The sequence below is a fragment of the Phalacrocorax carbo genome, chromosome 2, assembly GCF_963921805.1.
Source record: "Phalacrocorax carbo chromosome 2, bPhaCar2.1, whole genome shotgun sequence".
Taxonomy (NCBI): domain Eukaryota; kingdom Metazoa; phylum Chordata; class Aves; order Suliformes; family Phalacrocoracidae; genus Phalacrocorax; species Phalacrocorax carbo.
This window is the reverse complement of record NC_087514.1, coordinates 128,784,297-128,808,096: the sequence shown is the minus strand read 5'-3', so window position 1 is coordinate 128,808,096 and position 23,800 is coordinate 128,784,297. Positions and strand designations below refer to the sequence as shown.

Below are 23,800 nucleotides of genomic sequence, written 5' to 3'. Positions count from 1 at the left end.
TAATGAAAGCCATAGAAACTACCTCCCTCACTACATTTAGAACAGGAAGATAACGAGACTTCTGGGAGATGCTGCTAGTGGAATACTGCAGCACACCAGGGGATGTTTAGATGAAATGTAAAGACCAATATTTTTTGCAAGGTTAAGGACAGAGACCATGTTTTGTTTCCAAATGGACATCTGGCAAATATTGATCTACAATCGTATTTATTGTGTAATGGAAAGTACAGGTTGTGACATGAGCAGTCAATAGTTTTTTAGACTATCTGATCCTTACAGTGGCTATTGACTGTTTTTTTAGGCAGTAGCACAATCTGTTTTTCATTTCACTTAGCTTAAAACAACTGGTCTGCAAGTCGTGTGCCTGTATATGTGGAAAGGGACTCAATATGTAAATATTGTTTCTTATCACTGGCAATGTATAAAAAAAATACTCATTTTAAAACATTTTTTTCTCCCGTTATTTAGTAAGACTACTCAAATATTATAACTTGGATATGATAAAAAGTGAAGTTGGATTCAAGGGAGTCCAGATGTCACCATCTCTCCTCTGCTGCCTGACCTGAACTTTTTTCTCAAAAAAATTCTATGATTAAAGTCAACTGTTAGATTGAACATGTATGGGATCTATCTGATTTCTGTAGACACACCATCTTTTTGCTCACTCTCATCCCATCTGATTTAATGGTTTGCTTTCTTCTGCAGAGAAAATATGCTGTTGCCTACTGCTTGGGGATTTTATATAAGGTTTAGTAAGTACTCTTGAGTGTACTGGATTTTACAAATTGTAAAATAAACTGATGATATTCTTTGTTTAGTTAAAAGGAGCTGTACATGGGGAAGGACTGGCATACAAGGAATGACAGTAAACTACAAGCCAGGTCATGCCTTGAGGTGTTAGTTCTTGTGATTACTATTTATATTTCAGTGTAGACTGAAGTCTTTCTTTTGACCAAGGCATAATATTCTCACTACAGGCAATAACCAGCTAACGCTCCAGCCATTCTGTAAATAAGTTAATCCGCTGTTTGCATTTGGTCCCTACTGCAAGAGCTAGAACTAGAACTGAGGTGTTTATTGTACAGACTCGATGCTCATCTATGCTGACTTTTGGAGTAAATAAAGTGTCAAATGTATGCATTGAGCAATGCTATTTATGTTATCTAGACAAGCTGAGAATACATCATTATGCTGTACTGCGCTTCCCAGATCCAAGAAAGCCAACCACAAATCTTTCAGCTATTATCTAGTGAGTAGTTGTATACCACTTTTACATCAACAGCAGTAGGGAATGGAACAATTTTTTTCAGGTGTCATATATATCATGATGAACTGTCTGTCCTGAAGGTCATGATTCAAATCATTCTGGGAACCGGTTTTTATCTAGGCTGAAAACATTCATCACTTACAGTTTTACATCTAAAATGAAGCAAAGAAAAAAAGTCTAACAGAAGCGTAACAGAGATGAAAGCTACCCTTGTAACTTAAATTAAAAATGTCTGATAAAATGATGCAATTTGACCACTGCAGAATCAAAACACAGGCTGTTGAGTATTCTGAGATTTCACCCTTGATATTGTTTTAAGATAAATATTTGTAAAACATCTGTGAGGGCTGTGCACTGTTACTGTCTTTCTGGTTTTTTTTGAGACAGCTGCGTACATCTCTAGTAAGGGATTAAGAATTCAGTATTTTGAATATTTTGGTGGGATTACGTGCGATATTTGTTTATACTTAAAATTTATCTTTCAGTTTGGGAGTGAAAAAACTGCAAAAGCCTTCAGTTTCTTATCTTAGTGTTAGATAAAGGTGAATTTGACCTACAATGTGAAATCTGAAACTACATCACAACCACGTAAAAGGAGTGACTCTGGTCAAGACCTACAATCAGACCTTTCCTGAATGCAGCTTTATTCCAGATGAAGGGCTGCAAACCATCCCTCCCTTCCAGTGATGATCTGGGTTAAGAGAAGGTGTGTGGTTAGGTTGGATCTGGGCCCATCTTTAATGACTGGTATGAAAAGCAAAGACTTTTTGGCAAACTGCTGAACTTTCTTCACTGTTTTATTGACATCAAACCAGCAAACAAAACAGGAAGAAAAAAGAGCTTTGTCATACAGACAGCATTTTAGTCTTTAGGACACTGGAAAGTACTTTTACTTGGTATCTCTAGCTGCTTCATTAGTTTTGCCTTGATTGTAAGACCAGGGCTTATGCAAGTGGCTGTAGAACCTAAAAGGCTGTTAATTGTCTGAAATAACAACAGAAGCAGCTCTCTTCTGCGGTGTGGTCTATTTTAGCATTATAAATCCACTTTGGATGGGAGTTCCTCTATTAGAGAAGAGGGTTTTTTCAATCTCTGCATTTCTATGAAGAAAGAAATCAGTGTTTTAAGCGCTTAAATGTCTTCTGGGCAGTAGCCATTTATCACACAAGACAGTATTTCAGGACATCTTTATTTTCTTTGAGAAACTCTGCAGAAATACAGTATAATGTCAGTTATTGCTGGATGTGCATGCAGAGCAATATTGTCCTGTTGCCTGGTAACCAGTGAGAGGGAGGCACTTTGGAAACACTGATAGAAAAAGAGAAAGAGAAAGCTTAAGTGCACACACTTGAGCAGAAGACTTATAAAACTGGTATTTGTTCTAGGTATGTTTGAAGAGAAGCTTGGGTCAAGGTTCTCATAGGGTTTCGTGAAGTTTTTTCCCCACTAAAAAATGCAGCAGGTGATTTTCTTCTGTTAGAATTTAATGACTAGGCTTATTTTTTCAAGCCACGTTTATAATTTGCATACTTTGGAAAGAGGAATATTCCTTTTTCTTAATATACATTCTTGAATAGTTTCCAAAGGTGTGTTCTCCTTAGAATAGTGCACTGATAGTGTTGTAACAAAATAAATACGCAGAAGTGTTTTGAACTTATATTCTTAACAGCTCTGGATGATTGTGAATGTATTTTCAAAGCCAAAATGCTCTACAGTTCCTGGATTACTGAAGTGCTAGGTGGTATAATAAAAGCAATTAACAAACAATAGATTTGCTGAGTCAAACAAACAAACATGAAAGAAAAACAGAAAATATTTTAGCTGGAATTCACTCTGGCCATAGCTTCCTGTTTCACATGCAACAGAAAGTCAGCATAAAATTAAGGCAGAAGAGATTAGTTCATAGGAACCACTTTAACCTTTGGCCAAGGTCAGACGAAGTGCTCATGAGGATTTTAACCGGCTGGGTTAATGTGTTGTTCTCAGACGCCTCCTTGACTTCCTGCTTCTGACCAGTGTCAGAGGCAGACGGCCTTTTTGCGTGGTCTTTCTTACCGTAGAGTGAGCAGGAAGTGCTGAACGCCTGCGAGGCAGTTTATTGCTGCAAGATTTACAACATGGTTTTGAGAAATTGAAAGGGTTGTGCAGTCCAAGTGCAATTTGAGATAGTCTTCGAATTTCAAGGTGTTAATTTGAAAGGAAGTGAACGCAACTTTTATTTTGTCTGTCAGCTAGTTAAACTCAGAATCTTTGTAAACCTTGTTGGTTTTACCTGTGGAGTAATTTTTTACTTCATGCCGAACATCGGTATACTATGAAGAAGGAGTGATACATCTTTAGATGCCGATCACTCCACTGATTATTGTGTACTGGAAAAATTGAGGTCGGAGATCAGCTCCTTCATAATAACCTTCTGTGGCATTCAGCTGCTGGCAGAGAGTTCATGTGTGGGATGAAGAATCCATGAACAAGATGATACCCTTCAAATCAGTGTGTTAGCTTTTCACTTTTCCTCTTCCAGAACAACCTGAATATCATTAAAAAAAGAAGTACACCAGTACAGGAAAATTCTTAATTAGGATCTCACTGATTAGTATTTCATGTTTACTTATTTAGGTAAGGTATCCATATCAGGACAAAGAAGGAATTTTGCTCTAAGAGAAAGCCTTGGATTATTTGCTAAAATCATTAATCTAAGTTATTTGTTGAAAATCTGAAGGAAGCCAACAGATGAGCTCTGGTGTTCTGACTCTATGATAGTGTCACTTGTTAACAAATTAATTCCTCCTGGTAGAGTGGTTCACTGAGCTCTTACAGCCTTGCACCCAGTATGTCACAGCAGAAACAAGCACTGTTGGAGACATGTGTAAGGGCCAGACAGGGCTGGACTTTCCTATCAAACCTCATAGAAGGTGTATCCTCTTTCTCTTCTGTGCTTGCTACCTCAAAGAAAGAACTGGTTAAGTGACCACAAAACCTCATTCTTTGTGAATTTCTGTTAATGATGCTATCATTAACAGAATGAAACAGGAAAATATATCAGTTACTGTAGAGGAAGAATAAAAACGAAATCTGAGCTATGTCTCCCATTGAATAATCCACTTGCTGGATTATAGGGCAAAGAACCAGCATTCAGCTGCCACACTGCAATGCTGGCTTATGATTAGACAGGCAACATAGTGCTGTGGTATCCTGATGTTCTTTTTCCATCAAAAATGCTAGCAAGTTTGGGATCTGGTCATTTGCCTTGTTTTAAAAAAATCTCCTCCTCAAAGATGTAAAGACTAGTATTGCTGCAAATGTTTGCCAGAGAGAAATCTAGGGGCACCAGAGACTTAGCCATGGTCAGTGGGGCAGGTTTGAGGTCACACTCAGACCCTCCTACCTCCTATCCTTTCGATCTCGACACTCCACACCACAGCAGAAATACACAATGACAATTAGAAATACCTTGTACTCATTGAAAGTAACCGCATACCTTCTTCATGGGGTTGGACTGAAATCTGATACAGTAATTGCTCACTGAGTAGAAACGTGCATCTTTCAAATACTTTGGAAGACCATTATTATTGCATAAAGCAGTTGTGCATTAATAATAATTGTGTATGATCTCATGAAGGGTTCAGTCATTCAAAGTGCTGAATAGTTTGCGTCCATCAAACAAAATATTTAAGGACAGGTTTAGCTTTACACAAATAAGTAGTCCAGCTGACCTCAGTAAGGCCACTCATCTACATGAATGTCAACATGCATCTAAGTGCTTTCCTGGATTAGAGCCAGAACATTTTGTCTGTTTTAAGGCAAGGCCCTAAGAAGACCTGTTGCAAATGGCTGTAGTCTGCAGACTCCCAGAAAGGTGAAGAAAAACAAAAAAGGAGAGTATCAAATTATAACATAGTTGTTCATTTATTTAAGGAATGTAGTTTATCATTAATGATTGGCATTACTGCAGAGAAGACTAACACTATATAAAGGCGGCAATACTAGGGAATGGAAAGGAAACATCATTAGGTATTTGAAACATGGAATAAGCCTGGAAAGCAGAGGAACTTTGATTGAGATCATGATTATCTAGTTAGTGACTCAGAGTTATGGGGTTCTTTGGCACGCGTTTTTCAGTGGGGGACTATTTTGTGCATTACTGCTTCTGGAGTCCCAGCTCCATTGCTGGGGGGGGTGTAATATAAAAATTAATATAGTTTCAAAACTGGCTTGCCTGAAGGATGCAGTACACCCTTTCCCTCTTGATCCTTAGCTCTCTGAAGGGTCCCAAGTCCATGAACTGCAGTCCACAAAGGTTCAGTGTAACTGATTGCTCTTGGCCACATTAAAAAATGGAAAAATCTAAATACAAGTGATCCTCTCTCTCTATTGATCAAAGCGAATACAGCATAAGCCCAAGCATGTCACTATGAATCAAACAGAATTCCCTTCAGGGTAGATAATGTAGCTGTGGTCTTGCAGGTCATACCCTCAGATGGCATAGTCAACTTCATGTTCATGTATGTAGATTGAGAGCCTTTATGCGCTGAATTTCTCAACTGCTGTCTTTTTACAAGAAAAAAAAATCCTCTGTGTAATTCTTTTTAGTTGACAACATGATAAAGAATACCCTGAGAGCCCTAGGTTACAGAACAAAACACAGATATTCAGATAATTCCTGTAAAGTCTAATTAAGTCATAGCTCGCAAGATGTGAAATATGTAATGTCAAGCTGCTGCCCGGCACTTTTTACTTCTCTGGGAATAACTATCCTCCTGTTTGTATTATACCAACTTTTTGCCAGTCTGACAACCAAGGAACCCATATATCAACTTACCTAGCACTGCTCCTTTAGGCTAAGGTACAGCAGAAGAGAGGCTATAGCTAATTATAGTCTGCATTTGGAAGAAAAGCAGCTCTGTATGTAGAATAGTATGTTTTAATACTTGGTGGATTTGTAATGTTCAAACTGTTGCATTAAAGTGTAAAATCAAGATGGAAGCTTTGCTTTGCCTGGCAGGTACGTCAGAAATTTGTGCTAGTGAACTGAAAGGTCGGTCTTTAACTACAAAGAAAAGAAAGAATTACTAGGCAGGTTGTCTATCTTACATTATGCCTGTTCAAATTTAAAAATATACTAGACAATTTCAGGAAAACTAGTTCACATCTAATGAAACCATATTAATGCCTTAGGGAAAATATTTTTTTTGCTGAATTCATTTTGGGTTCCCACTGGATTTGTAAGTCATTCACATATTAAAATCTTAACTTGATTCCAAAACCCAGAAATTCAGATAAAGTACCCATTTATGGAACTTATTGTTTTTCTGCCCAATTTTGCACTTTTCCTTGGGCAACTCATGCTTACATTTACAACCAATATTTGTGAGTTGTTTCCCGTGCTTGGTAGTGGGCAACAGTGCTATATATTGGTTTTTAGATTTATTTGGCCCTTTCACATAGTTTGTCTTGCTGGAAATATCTACTTCATCTGCTTCATGTAACTTCATCTATTTTTTTTTCCAGAGCATAGCTTTGTACTTTATTGGGAAAAACAAAGGATAGTCACCACAGAATGTGGAAACAAAGAAAATAGTCATGAACGTGTGTGTGTGTGTGCACATAATCATCATCCAGAGACCATCCTGATAAATAATATGAAACAAAGCATTATTAATAATTCAACAAGCTAGACAGAAAAAAACCCTAAAGAATCTGTTTTTTTTTTTTTCCAGCTGAACAATATTTAAACATTTGAAGTGGTACCTCCTCAGTCAGAACTAATGACTGAAATAGCAGATTTGAAAGTTTTGAGATAATTGGTCAGAAAAAGAGCTGAACTTAGTTCTAAAGAGTTGGGATAAACACACCTGCATTTCCAAATGCCCAGGGAGCCTTTGTGGGTCTTTAAAAGATATGAAGTTAAGTAAAACAGTCCCTGAATTTCATTGCCTATCTTGTGTTAAAATGCTGCACTTAATGAAGATTAATCAAGATAATTTTCCTTTCATTGACACCATCACCCTTTGCACCTGTACAGAATCATTTATGTAAAACAGCAGGTATTATTACACTGCCTCTTACTTGAGACATCAAGTAAGATTAAAGTGTATGAGGTGCCTTAAAATAATTAAAACAAATGAAAATACAAAGATGCAGACTTGTAGAAATCAGTGAAACCCACTGATGTACACTGGCAGATCCTTTGGGCACACACAGTACTTCAGTTTTTCACTGCTCTTTGTCCTAAATTCCTTCTAGCTACACACATATGCACCAGAAGTCATTTTTTCCAGAGAAGAAAGATGATGAAGTGCTTAGAAAGGGGGTCAGGAATTTTGGAGGTCCTGGATCCATTTTCAACTGTTAGACATTTCCTAAATTTCCCAGAGAATGTCTATGTGGTGTTTTGCGAGCAGATGCAAGATCACACTGTGTGCGTTCCAAGCTGGATGGCTATATGCCAGCTCTGAACTGGATGATGCCACATATTTATACAATGTCAGCAGTGGTGAGCCTTGATCTTGACTGGGGCCTTCAGTCTTTTCTGTAATGCAGATACAAATAACATTAATTAAAACATGATTAAAATCAGTAATCTGATCTTATTCTTCATAGATGTGCAAATTTGTGTTCTGTTTCTTGCTTAGAAAGAACTTGGGAACTTAAGGGGGGAAAAAAAGGAATTTTAAATGGAGCAAACCCCCAGTATCCTCTTTTCCCAGAAAGTGACTTTATTAAGTACTGAAATGGCTAATGTCAAGCAGTCAAGGGCATGCATCAGGCCTCAGCTGCTTCTGCTGGACAAATATATCAGTCAGCAATGTAGTCTGAAAGAGAAAATCCTTTCTTCAGCCTGTGTCTGTTACTTCCTCTTTGTATCTGAATGCAAGGATCTCTTAGCTACATAAGCATTTTGTGAGATTGGTCTAGTTTTCTTCTCGCCCCGTACAGTCAAAAACCCTTGACAGCTAAGTTCTTTGCATTTTATTATAATATTGTATCTCAAGAGTTTCTTTGCAATACAATATTTTTCTTCCCTCTGATCAACCTTTTTTTTTTAATTTTCTTCTGCCCTCTTCTGTCTTCAACTCTGTTTTCCAATTCCAGTGGCTAACAGTTCTTACTGCCTTTCTCCTACAATGGCTTTCCCTTTACCAGTTCCTTGACTTTATCTGCCTCTCCAATTTTGACTTGCCCTTTACCTCACAGTTCACTCTTTCCTTTTTCCCTGTCACTACATTAGTGCTATGGAATATGATGACAGTAATCCTGAAACTTGTTGTAAACAAATGTTAATAGTTTTTACCACTATGTCCTTTTGTCCTTCTCTGGTGTCCCTTTTCATTAATTTTCTTCATTCATCCTCTTATCCTATAAACTATTTTCCTAACTTTTCTGGGGTTTCTTCCTTCTGTCCTTGGCAGTGACTTAGGAACGCTCAGAGGATCAAACAGTTGTAGATTTTTATCTTAAATGGAGGAGGAAGAAGCAGTTTGTACAACTGAGTTCAAGAAAAGTGAAATATATAGATCCCTAACAAAAAGGAGAAGCGGAATGGGAGAATTAATCACAGAATCCCAGGTTGGAAGATACCTCAGGGATCATCTAGTCCAACCTTTCTAGGAAGAGCACAGTCTAGACAAGAAGGCCCAGCACCCTGTCCAGCCGACTCTTGAAGGTGTCCAATGTGGCCGAGTCAACCACTTCCCTGGGGAGATTATCCCAGTGGTTGACTGCCCTCACTGTGAAAAATTTCCCTCTGGTGTCCAATTGGAATCTCCCCAAGAGCAACTTGTGTCCATTCCCCCTTGTCCTCTCCATGTGACTCATGTAAAAAGGGAGTCTCCATCTTCTTCGTAGCTACCCCTTAAGTACTGGCACATGGTGATGAGATCCCCTCTGAGCCTCCTCTTCTCAAGGCTGAACAAACCCAGTTCTCCCAGCCTATCCTCATATGGCAGGCTGCCCAGTCCTTTGGTCATCTCGGTGGCCCTTCTCTGGACCCCTTCTAGCCTGTCCACATCCTTTTTGTATAGCAGGGACCAGAACTGTACACAGTACTCCAGGTGTGGCCTGAAGGATAGAAGGAGTTTTTCTGTATAAATAGGAGTTAGAGGAGTGCCAGCTGGAACAACTTTGTTGTCTGATACATGCAGGCAAAAAGGTGAGAAAAGTAGAAATTCTTCAAGTACTGCTTAGTCTTACCATTGTCCCACTAGAGATTCCCCACCCTGGTGACTCTTCTGGCAGGAGTACATTGCCATAGCAAAGAACAGAAGCGGGGAATTTCCCTTCTGGCTTTTGGCAGAAGAATAGTGGTGCTTTCCCCTTACTTCAGCTACTCTTTAGTCAGAAAATGAAGTTGCTGTATATTAACAGTGAGATTTTGTACATATGCATTTATCTGAAAACCCAGAGAATATAGGAGAAGCTACGTTAAGTCAGGACCCTGATTTTCATGGATGGTTTTTGCAAAATACAAATGTTTCAGAGAAATTAAGACGAGTATTTTCTGCCTACTGCACTCGTATCAGTTTGTAGTAATGGTACAATAGATACTTAGTTAAGGTCTTCTGACCAGATGTTTCAACCATAAAGCTATTTCTAGTAATGAAGTTTTGAATATGCATGTGAAAGCATCTATAAATACTGTAACTTATTAGCATTTTTAGAGCTAAAAATAAAGAAAACAAATATGACTGTTGACTTATGCTTTAGAAGTTGAAAGATTAGGTAACAAATTAAATGGTGGAATTGATTTCTGTTAAGACCTGTGCTGGCTAGTGCAACGTACCCAAGCCTACCATCCCGATGGGACAAGAGCCAATGATAGTTTTATGTATGTGAGTAATATGAAAGAAATTAATGGGATTAAGGAACTGCATTACAAGCTTTAGCACAGGACACAATCTCACAGGCTGTTGTGATGCAGTCTACCAGGCTCCGTGTCAAACAGCAGGAAAAACTATGTTCCACCATGTGTCCGTAACCTTTTTAAAAACTACTTCAAATAATCTGTGCTGTGTGATTTTTCTCAAATGACTTAAAGGAAATACATTTGTGTCTTGGGGTATGACAAATTTAATCAACTCCTGTTCTCCCTCCACCTCTTTCCTGGGCATATACTAAGAATACCACATGATTTCTTGTAACTCAAAAAAGTTACTAGGCTAAAGTGAATACTGTGGATTTTGACTGCCATTCATTAAAAGAACTTCATTCCTCTTTTGTACATATCTTTTCCTCTTTCTGTGGTATTGTGTGTCGTAAGCTTTCTAACAAGAGAAACTGACACCAGCATATAGTTAACTGCTTATCAGCAGAAGTGTGTATGTGTTAACTTTCCTATTATGTCTTCAAGGCAAAGACACAACACGCTGCAACTCCTAGGAAGCATGTGTAGACCCAGTGTTCACCCTCATGGACATGATAAAATGAAGATAGTTTTAGAAGGAACTCGGCTCACAAAAGTCAACCTATTTTATTTACTTATTCTCGTACAACAGAAGAGATGCAATTTTCCTCAAAGTTGTGAAAGTGTTTAATATTCCGCTCTGAAGAGAATTCACAAAGCATATTGTCCTGAAATTACAAATGAAAAGCTGTATGTTTTTTCTATGTGAGAATTTAATGAAAGATGTTGACCAGTATTAACACTTTGGTTAGTTTGCAAGAGAAAAGTTTAGGTTTGAAGAAGTTATAAAAGCTCATTGTGGGCTACTTTATTTGCATGCTCCTGTAATAATAGAGTCAGATGCTTCAAATTACAAAAATAGATGACTTATGAGACGCCTTATGTCCCAGAAGTCAAATGCCTCTGTACATAACCAATAGTTACTAACAAATATAAGGAGGCACAAAATGAAATCCAATCCTTTGCAGAATTCTGGCTCTCAGCCCATTTTGTAACTCTGTGACTTCTCCTTAGAGGGCAGAATACACCACCAGGAGATGGCAAACACTGTTTGTATGCTCTTTTTAATGAAGCATCAGAAACACTTCAAGAACAGGTTTGTTGTTGCAGGCTCTCTGGTAAAACATATGTGCCTCAGCTGAAATGTGGATGATGCAAGTATTATCCACTGTGTCTGCCTTTCCCAGTAGAAGAAAATACAAATTCTGCTCAATAGAAACCTTACCCTATATAACCTCAAATATTATTGTTACAAAATAAGTTTTTCCAAATGGTGATACTAAAATCAAACAAAAAAGATTTTATTTGATTTTCAGCCTTTTCAAAAGTGGCAAATAAATGACATGCTATTAGAATATGATAAACTCTCGTAACTTCAGGATCCCCAACAGAGTTACTCAAAATTAGTGCCTAGGTCAAGACTTTCAAGAGAGACTTAATTTACAGTTTGCCAACTGAGGCCTTAAGGGAGCCTGGTTTCCAGAAGGTCCTTCATGTCTGCTCTTTAACTTTCCATTAAAGTGTCTAGTTCACTATTTTAAAAGGCAGGGAATACTGTTGCTCAGTGTTGAAAAATCTTGACCTTTTTCTAAACATATAAACAAAGTCTCATTTTCAAAGCAACATGATTTAAAGCTACGGTGCAACGAGCTAACCTCACAGCATGATTGTCTTAATAACAGACAGCTTAGAGAAGAACTTTTGAATGATCCTGATTTGGAAAAACACTCCTTCTGGATTCACTAGTCTGTAGGGGAAGAGTTGATTTACTGTTAAACTCTTGTTAATCCTCAACTGTCAAATTTAGTAGGCTAGTGGCCAAAATAATTTGCATGATAGGTAGGCTAGAGAGTAAACATTCCTTAGGCGGCAATTAACAGGCTAAAGTGGTGGATCTGCTTGATAAAAAAAAAATCCTCATGCTTACTGCTAGTATAATGAACTTTCCCAAATTATAAACATAATTAATTTCAAGTACACAATGTTAACAAATGCTTTCCAGTAAACAAATCTGTCGACTTAGCCTATGTTTGCCTACCTACATTTTTGCTGTCTTTAGCGCACATCCGTTCATATTCCCCTACTTGTACCGTCTGCTCTTTCTATGTGCGTACGACACCTGCACTTTACAGATGTTGTATACAATAATGCATTATTTATAGCTAAACTTTGCTTTGGATTAATTATGAATTAGATTCAATCTGTAATGGGACTGCTTAAACATGTATACTTAATTATAAATAAGTATAATAAACAAGTATGTGCAAGACTGTGGCCTGAACAATCAAGTAAGGCAATTATAAAAATTATCACTGGAATTGTAGAGACACTTATAATAATGGAAAAACATATTCTGAGCAGAGATGTCAGAAACATTTAAACAAGAGAGTTGCTAATTAAATTTTTTGATGTTTGGAATAAAAAATATTTAGGGTATTAGTAATAATCTGGTATTTGGTTTATTTAAGTGCTGGTCATTTAGTCGCTGGTTAGGGGTTTAAACACAGCCTGTTTCTTGGCAGGTTTCTACTGCCACAGTATTTGAATTTGAAAAGTTCAATAGGTAATATTAGCTTAGCTGTGGAACTCTGATATTTCATAGGATTTTATGAAAATAGCTAATATGTGCACATGCCAGCAAGTTCTCGCAGTTAAATATTGTCACAGAGGTGTCTTTTGATTCCATTACAACCCTTATTTCATTTAACAATTAAACAAATAGAGCCTGCTGAGGCCACTATTGAATCATGATAACGAGAAAGTTTTTGTCAGTCCATGATGTTCCAAAAGTTGTGGCAAAGACAGTATGTGGTTTATGTTAGTGTAAGATGAAACTACTTTGGAAACCTGAGCTCACTGGGATAAGCAAGGCCTCTGTAGAGTAGCCCAGCCTTGGTGGCCACTCCTGGGACTTTGGTTTATCAGAAATGCTTCGTTTTGTAGATGGAATAATTTTTCAACTTAATGCATTCAAAATGCACCTGAATAAACCCTTCGCTAATGTAAGGAAATTCTGTAAAATGGAATGGGGTAATAATAAAGATCAGAGAATGGCCATCAGAAGAAATCGCAGCTTTGGAGTAATAATTATTTGCCACCTCCATCTTTCTAGCACAACCTTTCTAGTTTAGTATCTGATACCATGTTTCTATCAGTAATTAAATTTCAGTGATTAGAATAAGCATAATGCTGGTACTGTTAAATTGACTTGAGGGCATGTGTCCTTAAGATGAAGCTCAGAAGTTTTCCTGGTTCCTTTGTATTAAATCATCACTTTTACAGCCAGAAGTCTGGCAATGTCTGCAGGTCTTGATATCATTCATTACAGAGCTCCCAAGACTAAAGTGAAATGATTTCTTTTTCAGTGGTGTTATCTTGCTTCTATACAGGTTGGAGAGATAAGCAGAGCTGAAAAGGGAGGTTTTTTTCTTCTTTTTTCTCTGAGACAGGACAGATCAAATTTTGCTAAAGGCCCTAAACCTGGTGTTTTAGTATGTGCATATAAAGTAGCAACATGACAGAAAGCACATATCTTCTTCCTCATCGGTTTACTGGCAACGGTCTGTGACAAATTATTCTAATAACATTTTGTACCTGTGGCGTGTAAATCTCATCCTCCAGAAGAAACAGTGATGATCCTAACGACAAAGTGTCTCCTGTAGGGATGGTTTGTGATGTGCACTTCTGCAGATACAATGCCGAACCTTCCTTTAATATTTAAGGCTGCCTTTTCCTACTTAAATGGGAAGGCAAGGTGTTGAGGCAGATGTTCAGATAAGGGCAAATGGTAAAATCACTGTATCTCTAGCTAATGAAAAACATTTCAAATCTTAAGTTTAATATTAGTGACCCTCAGTGTTTACACCCTAATTCCTGCAAATGTCTACGTTTTCGTTTAAACTTCAGCATTGTTAATAGTTTGATTAAAATTGGGACCATATATATGAGTGATTTAGCAGTGTCAGGTTCTGAACTTCCTTGACCCACTAGAAATGATCCTGAATAAGTAATATCCTCCAAATAGGTTCATACTTTCCTCCGAGCTGGGTCACACTTCATGGTCCCTTTTTCCTACAGTGATAAACACCATTGTCCAGACTTGCAGGCAGAATATTGCCTGCAAGTCATGGAGCAGAGATTAATGATTTATTACATGTAATTATTATGTATCTGAAGCAGATTTATTCTGTGGGGGTAGCGTGGCACTTCCATGACACAAAAACAAGTGGGTTCCTGTATCTTAGTTACTAGACCTCTCACCTCCAGGGTGAGATGTTTGGTCCTTTCCTTGCTACCAAGGCAATTATTTAATAATGCCCATGAGCAGATCACTGCAATACGGCAGTCACATTCCCACCTGTGCTTCAACCTCTTCCTGGCCCAGTGTCTCTTGGTTTCCTTTCTACAGCGTGGCACAACTTCCCGAGGAAAACGCTCTCATCAGAAGCTGTCTGTAAGTTGGCAGCTGTCTAAAGGCAGTGGGGACATGGACATGAATCCCTTCAGGAAGAGTGGGGATTAAACTAAGGGCTTTCACCCTCCAGGCGGTCTAATCACTAAACGCCGACAGAAGAAGGCACGGCCCCTTGGCCATCAATGTTTCGGAGGAGTGACGTGCCCCTTGCTGTCCTGAAGGAGAAGGTGGAGGTGCCTTCCCTTTGGAGCCAGCTCAAGGCTGTGGGCCACCAATGGATGGACGCCCTCCTCTGCAGTCTGTGGTAAGGCCCTGGAGCTGAGGGACAGGACTGAAAAGGTACTCTCTGCTCTGGTGTTTCCACGGTGTGACTCTGCACCAGCACACCGAAGGGAGGTATTTATGCTGCCTTATTCTAGGTATCTATGATAGGTGTCTGACCTCTGGTGCCAAGGCTCCAGACACAGCCAGCGATCTCCAGAGGGCAACTGGGGGAACCTAAATTAAAAGCATAGTGCTTTCGTTTGACTATAATCCGAGTCTAGCTCCTGTATTAAGCACTTCAGCCAAACGCTGAAGGTCAGATGGCGTGGGCTGTCTTAGGTGTCTCTTTGCTCGGTGTGACTCTTCGCCCTTCTGTTTCAGTGATTCCTAATTTTGCCCGTGCTCTCAATGTAGCACCTCCCCGTCTGACTCAACTTCTGAATTTCAACCAGAGGGCCAACTGCCTCAACTGCGGCATTTCATTTCCCTTTATTCAACTTAATCGTGAAATATCAATCTCTTGCAATACGCAGCCATGTCAAGAAGTAAAAATAGACGTGTGGCTCTTTGAATTACTCCTCACACACCAAGTCACTCGTGGTTGTCTCATGGCAACGTAAACAAGTATGTATGGGGTATGTAAGGGCACACCGGTCGTGCTCGCTTTGTTGTGGACACGCTTCGTAGGGTAACTGTCGAGTTGCAGTTTTCATTAAGCTTTTAATATCCCAGCGCTCTGCCGCCTTCTCGCATTTACCAGTTAATGGATGGAATCGGACCCGGCGGCTGCCGCCCGCCCTCAGCTCCGGCGGCGCCCCGGCGGCAGGGAGACGCGGCCGGTCACCTCACGGCGCGCGCGACCGACCGTTGGTTTCCCCCCCCCCCCGCCCTTCCTGCGTGCACTGACGGCCCTGGCCCCGCGCCCCGGCCAGGGCACCCCGTTCGATGGGCCCCGACGGGAGCGGCGCCAAGGGCTTAACGGGAGGTGCCGTCCGGTGCGAGCAGCGCTGCGCCGACCCCGGGGCAGTGGGGGGTGTGGGGGGAGAGGAGCGGAGGATGCGGCCGGGCGCGGGAGCAGGGTGGCGAGGAGTGGTTCCTGCGTTAGCGGGGAGCGCCTGGGCGGGGCGGCAGCGTGCGGAGGAATCCACCGATAACCCGGTCCGAGGGAAGGGGAGGGCGGGCGGACGGGCAGGCGGCGACGGGGCGAGCGCGGGTCCTGCCCTCCGGCGGAGCGGCCCCGGGCTGCCGGAGGGGGGTGCTGGCGGCGGGGCCGCCCAATCCGCGCGGGGCCAGCCCCTGTGATTGGCAGCGGGGGGGGGGGGGGGCGAGCCCGGCTGGCTCACCCCGCCTTTCCCGGAGAGTTTCCCAGCGGGGGCGGCCGGGGCTGCCTCTCCCCGCGGCGCTGCTGGCGTTTCCCCCCTCGGTGCCGTTGCCGAGCATTGAGCCGGGGGAGGCAGCGGCGGCAGCAGCAGAGAGCGAGGGAAGCAACCACATGAATCGGTTTCTCTCTGTATCCGGCTCCGGGCAGAGGCGGCGACCATAGCGGGGAGGAGGAGAGAGGGGGAAAAAGCGGCTACTGCAGCGGCGGCAGCAGGGGGGGTCCCGCTGCCACCTTGCCGCCGAGGTGGGTAGCGGGGGCGCGGCGTGCGGGAGGCGGCCGGCTGCGGGGCGGAGGCGCCGCGGGTAGCGGCTCGGGGGCTGCTGCTGCCCGCGCCCGCGGCTGTAGCCCCGTGAGGCGGCTGGATGTCAGCGGGCAGCGGGGAGACGAGAAAAGTTGCCGATGGCGCCTGGGAGGGTGCCTCGCGGGGCGGCGTTGGGGTTGCTCGTGTTCCGCCGTTTCTTCGCCGTCCCGCGTGGCCGGAGAGGGGCTGCGGCGGGTCGTCCCCGTGGCTGTGAGTGGGACGGGCTTCCCCCCGCAGCCCCGGGGCCGGAGGGTTTGGGGTGTGTTGTTCTTCAAGTTCTCTTTTCGCTCCCGCTTCGTTGCTCTGCGATTGTGGGTTTCACTCTGAAGGGTGAAAATACCGCCATCAACGTCTCTCGTTTTCCTGGCTGAGCAGCCCGGCCGGCGCGGTTCCCCCAGCCCCCCCACGCCTGGGGCGGGCCGGCCCCTCTCCCCGCCGCGGCGGCGGCGGGGCCGTGCTCCCTCAGCCCCCGGTTCCCGCGCCGTCCCCCGCGGCGCCGCGCTGCACCAGAGCCGCCGGGTCGCGCGTGTCGCCTCGCGTGGCGACACCTCGCGCTGTCCCTCCCCTCCCACGCGCGCGGGTGTGTGTGTGTGCGTGTGTGTGCGTGTGTGTGTGTGTGTGTGTGTGTAGGGGAGTGCGCTGTGGTGTAACGCTCCCCCGCCCGCCCGCCCGCCGGCCGCCGCCGCCGCCTCGTGTGAGGGCAGGCTGTCACGTTTCGTTTCTTTTCCCTCCCCAGGTGCTGAAGGACTGGTGCTCGCCGAGACGCAACCGAGACGTTGGTCCCCCCCCTCCTGGAGCTACGCGGCCTCAGCTGCCAAATGTGCGGAGGGGAGAGACTTTTGCTCAAAATCCCCCGATCGTAAATACACAGAAAGCGGAAGAAGAGCCACCGCCGAGCAGCTGCAGGAGGAGGGGAGGGGGACAGCAATATTGTTTCTGCTGTAGCCAGGGAGGCTGATGGCGGAGTTCGGCAGCGGTGGCGGCACCGGCGGCGGGGGGCTCCCTTCCTCCCCGGGGCCGGTTCAAGGGAAGGTGGCCTTCAAGGCAGGGGACGGGGAAGGAGGAGGCGGCGGCGGAGGAGGCGGCGGCGGGAGATCCCGCTTTGACAGTGCAGGCAGCCGGGTCTCCAATGGGGACTGTGCCCTGGCGGGAGTCGGTGAGGAGCCGGGATCAGCTCCTCCCGCAAGCCCGGAGAGCAGCAGCAAGGAGAAAGGATTTTCCACCAGTCAACAACGGGAAGGCAAACCCGGCATCCCCCGGAGGAGCAGCATAATTAAGGTAAGAGCGCTTGCTCCTCCCCATCGGGTTCTTGGCTCTTTCTCTGTGACAGAGACAGGGCGATGCGGGCTATAGATCTGGCCCACAGAGCCTTGGCTCTAGATGAAAGGATAGGCAGCTTTCTTCTACACCCCGATCCCCCCCGCCTCCCCGTGGTCAGGGGACTTGATTTTTCCTTTGTCAGAAGTGGACAGCAGCGAGAGGATGGCTTTATACTCATCCACGCTTGGGGGTTGGGAGGGCGTCACGTTTGAGGTTTAATAAAACAGGAGGGTCTAACTCCTGTTGCAGAAGGGGAGAAAAACTAGCTGGCTTGTAAAAGACAACATGGGCACCAGCCTGGCAGGGAAAGGCATGGATTACAGAGTGTCCTTGTTATTTGGGGTGCACCTGTGCGGAGCAATTTTGTGGGTCCATTGGCTTGTGCATGTGACAGGCACGCAGCAGGTGATGGGAGATTTGGGATCTCATTGGGCTGGGGATGGGAGAAGGTAGAACACAGAGCGTTTTTCTTGTTAAAAGCAACAGCTCGTTTAACAGTAGGCTGTGTTGTACTTCACCTACAGAAACGTCTTTATTTATACTTAGCTCTGCCTATTCTGAATGCTAATGTTTCAGCTTGAAAAGTAGGGGGAGCATCAACGGTGGAATGTAGATCGGGGAAAAAAGGAATAGGAGTGTTTTTTTAACACAATTAGTTACACAAATACAGTTGTTCTCTCCTCTTAAATCCACGGTTCCAGAGAGATGACACTTTGTCTTGGGTTAGCTTTCCCAGCTCCTGTGAAAAGGTCGAGAGAACATAGATAAATTACTTCATTGGTGTAACGGCTGTACTAACCATAAAATGAAGCACAACTTCAAGTACTTAGGAACTGAGTTTAATCAAGATCAGCTAGATCAAAATGAAGCTAGGCTTGTTTTCTTCTTAGATACTTACATGCCTCCAAAATCAGCATATGAAGTTCTGTTGGCTGGATGATAGAAAAACATGTGTGGAAATCCAAGACTGGTAGTCTGTCTCGGTAGTGTATTTCAAGTTGTGTTACCGTCTCCTGGACCTTGCTATAAACACCAAGGGGAGAGCAAGGGCAGTCAGCAGTGGAGCAGATTTGACAGCCCGCACCCACCCTTCCTGTTCAAGCAGTGATGCTGGGCGTGTATGTTTGCGTGCGTGCATGTGTGTGTTAAATTATAACAATAGACAAGGGACAACTGAGCTTGGTGTTGGAATAACTTAATATTTACTGGATTTGCCAGCGAGTTTTTTACAGGTCTGATATTTCCTAACACTGTTTTGTTCCTTCAGTGCTAGCCCAAGAAAGATACTAGTATTGTTCACAGTGTGTATCATGCCATCATACTACTTTGTAGTGTGTGATTTGATTATACAGCAACCTTCTGCCTCTCTGGGGACCAAACAAGGAAACAATACCTAGGGATGCATCATATATTAAGATCAAGAAGCATGAGATAAGGAAATACATTTTGGGTTACATTTAATGAATACCTAAGTCAGGGTTCTTAGTTTCTACAGAAATTATGGCACTTTGGAATATAAAATTATTCAACTTTCTGGTATTATTACTGATGAATACCATTTTGCAAATGTGAATAGTAATCTGTTTAGCTGCCAAGAACTGATTACTACAACTTCTGTGTTACCGTTTGAATAATTATGACATGAGTGGAAAAATCTGACAACACTACATTTAAAGTGATGTGGTCCATATTTATTTCAGATATGACTGTTTTAGTACTTCTGGGAAAAATCACTTGCCTTCATATATACTGAATATTCTTCTGCCTGCTTAGTTCAGCAGTTCACAGGTAGTTTGAATCCGGTTGCGTAGGTGCCTAGTGTTCGATATGAAACCTTTTGGAAAATCTGGCGTGAGTAGTAAGATGCTTCTTGTTTGCTTTCGCAGAGCAAGTCTATAGAACAGAGTGGAAAAAGTAAAATGTAATCTATTTTTGGAAAATGTTCCTGGAGTTTTAGTAACTTACATCAATGATGTAAAACTGCTCTTAAGGAATATATGGAGTAATGTCATGAAACAGGGCTGTGCCATGCAAATGCAGATTTCATACCTTCATGCAAAACACAACATTGTTAGTTGATCTGTAAAATGCACGTTTATGGAATATCTAATACTTTAAATGTTTTGCCTGCCAATTACTGTGTAAGCTTTTAGAGTCACAAACAGAAAATTGACATTTGAGTAACAGTTCCAGTTGAGATAAAATTCTTCAGAACCGCATGTTAGTGCATGAAAATCAGGAGCACAGAAATGTCTTTTATTTTGATTTTAGTCTGTGCTTCCATTGGTTGTCTATTTTCATAACTGTTCTCAGAGCAGTTGCTGCCTTTTTTTCCATTCATTTCTACTTGCAGTCTCTGTTCTTTCTGTTTTTCACCGGTTCCATATTTTTTCTTTCTATTTTTATTTTGTGCACCTGCATAATTTTGACTTTTTCATTCTGGTTTGGTACAAGAGGATATACTCTTTGAGGTTAAGTGTCATCTAGGATGATGATAGGTGGTAGGGCCACTATTACTGGAAAAGCTAATATGATCTTCATACCATGGTAGTTTATTTGGCCTTTCACTCTTGTGTATCAGCGATATTTAGGCTGAAACTGTTATAGATTGTACCTTCATTTGTAGCAATTTTTATGGAAGAGCCTATTTCATTGCTTACCTTTGCTGAACCAAACTGGAGGGCTAAGGACTGCCTGTCTGAGTTTATAGAGACTTTCCCACTTCCTATTTCTTACTTTCCATGTTTATGAGATTCTGATTTTTCAGAGGCGATAGTGATGACACGTTGCACATGGGATTTAGGCAGTTTAGATACCTGATTTGTGAACTCTTTTATATGCCACTTATTTGTATGTAGTGGTTTTTTTGGTCACTATTTTGTTTTTCCATAATATTTTCCTTGGTGCAACTAGCTATGGCTTCCTAGGATGTAATTTCCTACAGCAGTTCCTATAATATGCTGTAAAATAAATTTCCAGTGAATCCATCTTGCAGTTCAAAGTGGATTTAAGCTTCCTGTGAACTTCTCTTAGCTGCTCTTGACAGTTGGCAGTGGCCTTTATTTTCATGTGAAGTTCCTCTGCATCTTTCTTAGAGAGATTTTGAGGTGGTAAGAGAATGTTCAAGGTAGCAAATGACTGTGGTGTATATTTTTCTTCAGAGCTGCTTGCTTCCAGGGGTTTCTGGTAAACGCTTACGGAACCTCACAGTTTGTCAAAACTATAGACCTAGACAGAAAGAGACCCAATGGGATAAATATATCTTTATTAGGAGAGGTGTTACAGTAATAAAATGAGAAGAGATACACTTAGGAGACACTGCAGTTATTTAGGAAGACAACAAAGAAAAATAAATGGAGAAAGGTGGCTTGGCATTCTGTGAGCAGGCATATTCTTCTGAACGTGTTTCTGGAAGCAAAGTCCAGGGTTGGGTTTTTTTTTGCATATAGTAATACTGATCACAGTGCCAATAAATTCCTTGCCCAATAACTTAAACAGATTTTGTCTCCCTTTTTTATTCTGGGTGTAAATTCCAAGTTTTAATTTTGTAAAGTCGTGCACTTGCTGAGTGTTGGCAACTCCTAAGTTCCAAAGTCTGTGAGAAGAGAGGAACCAAATTTAGCAGGTAGGTATTATAGGGTATAATTTTCAGCAGAGCTTTGCTTTTGGAACTAAACATTCTTATATCTGTGTCTTTCTGCGACTGGGGAGTTCTACAGCATATGCTTCAAGATCTTTTTTCTTACTAAAATGCTGGCGCACGTTATTATGTTGTTCAGTCTTCTATGATCTCTAGTTCATACTGTATATACCTGTTTGTATCAGGTGTACAAAATACAAAATATGGAGAATGTTGTGCAGTATTTTCTACCACTGTGTTTATTTTAAAGGCTTTTAATAAAGCATTTTGCATTCATGGTAAACTCTAAAGTAGTATTTTCAGTAGATCTAGGTTCTCTGCAGTCCTAAATTACCTTAGCCACAATGGCATGTTAGCAAGTCTTTGTGGAGGCCCAGGAATAGATCATACACATTCAGCTTCCATCTGAAAGGATATCAAGGAGTTAGGTTGCTGCGATCAGTTTAAAGTATATGAAATTACCTGATTTTTAGTCATCGTTCATATTGGGAAAGACGTCTGTGTGGTGATGCTGTTGAGACACACAGACACACACAGACACACACAGACACACACACACACACACACACAAAAATATATGCATTTATGCCCAACTAACTTTTCAATGTGCTGGGCACTTTCAAGTAAGCTTGATTGAGCAGTCATAGGCTCAAAGGTGCTTAGGCTCCTTAAGGTCAAAGAAAACAGCCATATAGAGGAAAGGACAAAACTAGTATGTACTTTCTTTCTCCACGCCCTTTCCCCTTGGAAACAAAAAGGCTACAGTATGAGCTGAATTCTTCCCAGTTACACAAGATCTGTGTAGAAGACAGACATGAATGTCCCAACAATGGAAGATATTTTACTCAGACCACATGTGTTAATTGACACTAAAACTGACACCACAAAAAAAGCATATATTTAGGAAACAAGACTGTGATAGTTGTGCTACTCCTACGACTTAACTTGGGCAAGGCTTTCAACTAGACAACTGAAGTGCAGATTTTTCTGAGGAGCTGTTTTTGGATTTGTTGTGTTTGTTTCTTAGTTTCTTCTTGTTGATTTATTGTAGCTCTGTCTGATCTCTCTGTCTTGTCAGATAGGACACGAGATCTGAGTGGCTAACTGCAACTTAATAAATCCTGGAGCTTTCTTTTAGAGGATACTTTCTCTTTGATTTGATGGACTCTCAGCTAGACTGCAGAAGGTTGCCAGCACCTATCACTCTTTGTAGTCTTCCTTCATCCTCTGCTGCTTATTGGGTCCTGGCTTCCTATTTTTTAAAAATATAATCTGTATTTCAAAACAATACTTAACACTATATAGTAGCTCTCCCTAAATCATATTTTCTGTCATACAAAAGTTGTGTACCTTAGGTATTTGCATGTAGTATAGCGTATATATAGCGGGCATTTTACTACTTGTTAACAGTGACGCTGGACTGGGATATGTATTATATCACAGCCACTGAGTATGTTATGCATTGCATTTGGTATATATTTTTATTTTCATTAGTACTTTCTGTAGACCACAGTGATCAAAATTTTATTTAGATATATATAATACTATTAAAAAAATAAACAAAAGGTGTTTGTAGAAACAGACAAATGACAATATTCACTTTACCCAAGTTCAGCATGTAATTTAGTTAGTTTACTATAGTCCGTGAGGAGAAAGTACTTTTTCCAAAAGATGACTTGGAGCAGGAGCTTAATTTGGGTTAATTTAGCTTTTCTGACTTCTCTTCTGGAAGAGCTTATATGTCTATTTCTGTTGGCTGAGTAAAGATCTTGGCTAGAGTGAATAATAGCAACTCCTTCACCCCCTCCACCCCCAAATCCTTAGAATAGCCACAAAACATGTTCAGACTGCTCAGTGGTGAAAAAAAAATTAACGGAATTTAAAAATCACTATGCATATCTGATGAGTTTTTTTTTGTGCCTATTATCCGGCTTGATCAAAGGTACGACTATTAGTTCAGACATTTTTTTAAACTTGGAATTAGAGCAATGGTCTCCTGCCCGTGGCTCACAGATAATACATTGTTCCCATGGTTTGGTTGCATGCATGGAAGATTAAAAAATTTAAACTGAGACCGACAGGGCAAGTTAATTGCATACTTTCCCAGTCTTTGCTGGTCTGTGGGTGATAATGACATAGGTCGTTATATTATTCTCACTGACTCTGTTAAAAAAACCTGGTAAATGAAATTTGCCAATTGTCTACCTTCAAGGGCCAAATTAACTTGTGTCACATATTATAATACTAGTTTATTGATTCTAAAATACTTATCTTTGCACACAAATATGGGATTTTGTTCAAAATTCAGGAATCT

At 41.7% G+C, this 23,800-nt stretch overlaps 2 protein-coding genes across 7 annotated transcripts in view; one reads left to right on the top strand and one right to left on the bottom strand.

The window, feature by feature from the left end:
• Positions 1–15,689: 15,689 nt before the first annotated feature.
• Positions 15,690–16,872, bottom strand: LOC135311789 (uncharacterized). Its single transcript, XM_064441810.1, has 2 exons — positions 16,867–16,872; positions 15,690–16,829 (listed from the first exon to the last, which is right to left on the bottom strand). The coding sequence occupies exons 1-2, from the start codon at positions 16,870–16,872 to the stop codon at positions 15,690–15,692; spliced, it is 1,146 nt and encodes a 381-aa protein (XP_064297880.1).
• The window catches only part of PLCL2 (phospholipase C like 2), a 105,363-nt gene continuing 97,638 nt past the window's right edge, over positions 16,076–23,800 (top strand). For 2 of the 6 annotated variants that reach the window (XR_010371700.1, XR_010371701.1), the window contains exons 1-2: positions 16,080–16,468; positions 17,263–17,804. Coding sequence is in view for 2 of the 6 variants with exons in the window: in XM_064444312.1 (XP_064300382.1) it covers positions 17,484–17,804 (321 nt within the window). In the remaining 4 variants the exon portion in view is untranslated. Of the gene's footprint in view, positions 16,469–17,262; positions 17,805–23,800 lie in introns of all 6 variants that reach the window. The other 4 variants (XR_010371702.1, XM_064444312.1, XR_010371699.1 and 1 more) reach the window with 4 other exon arrangements.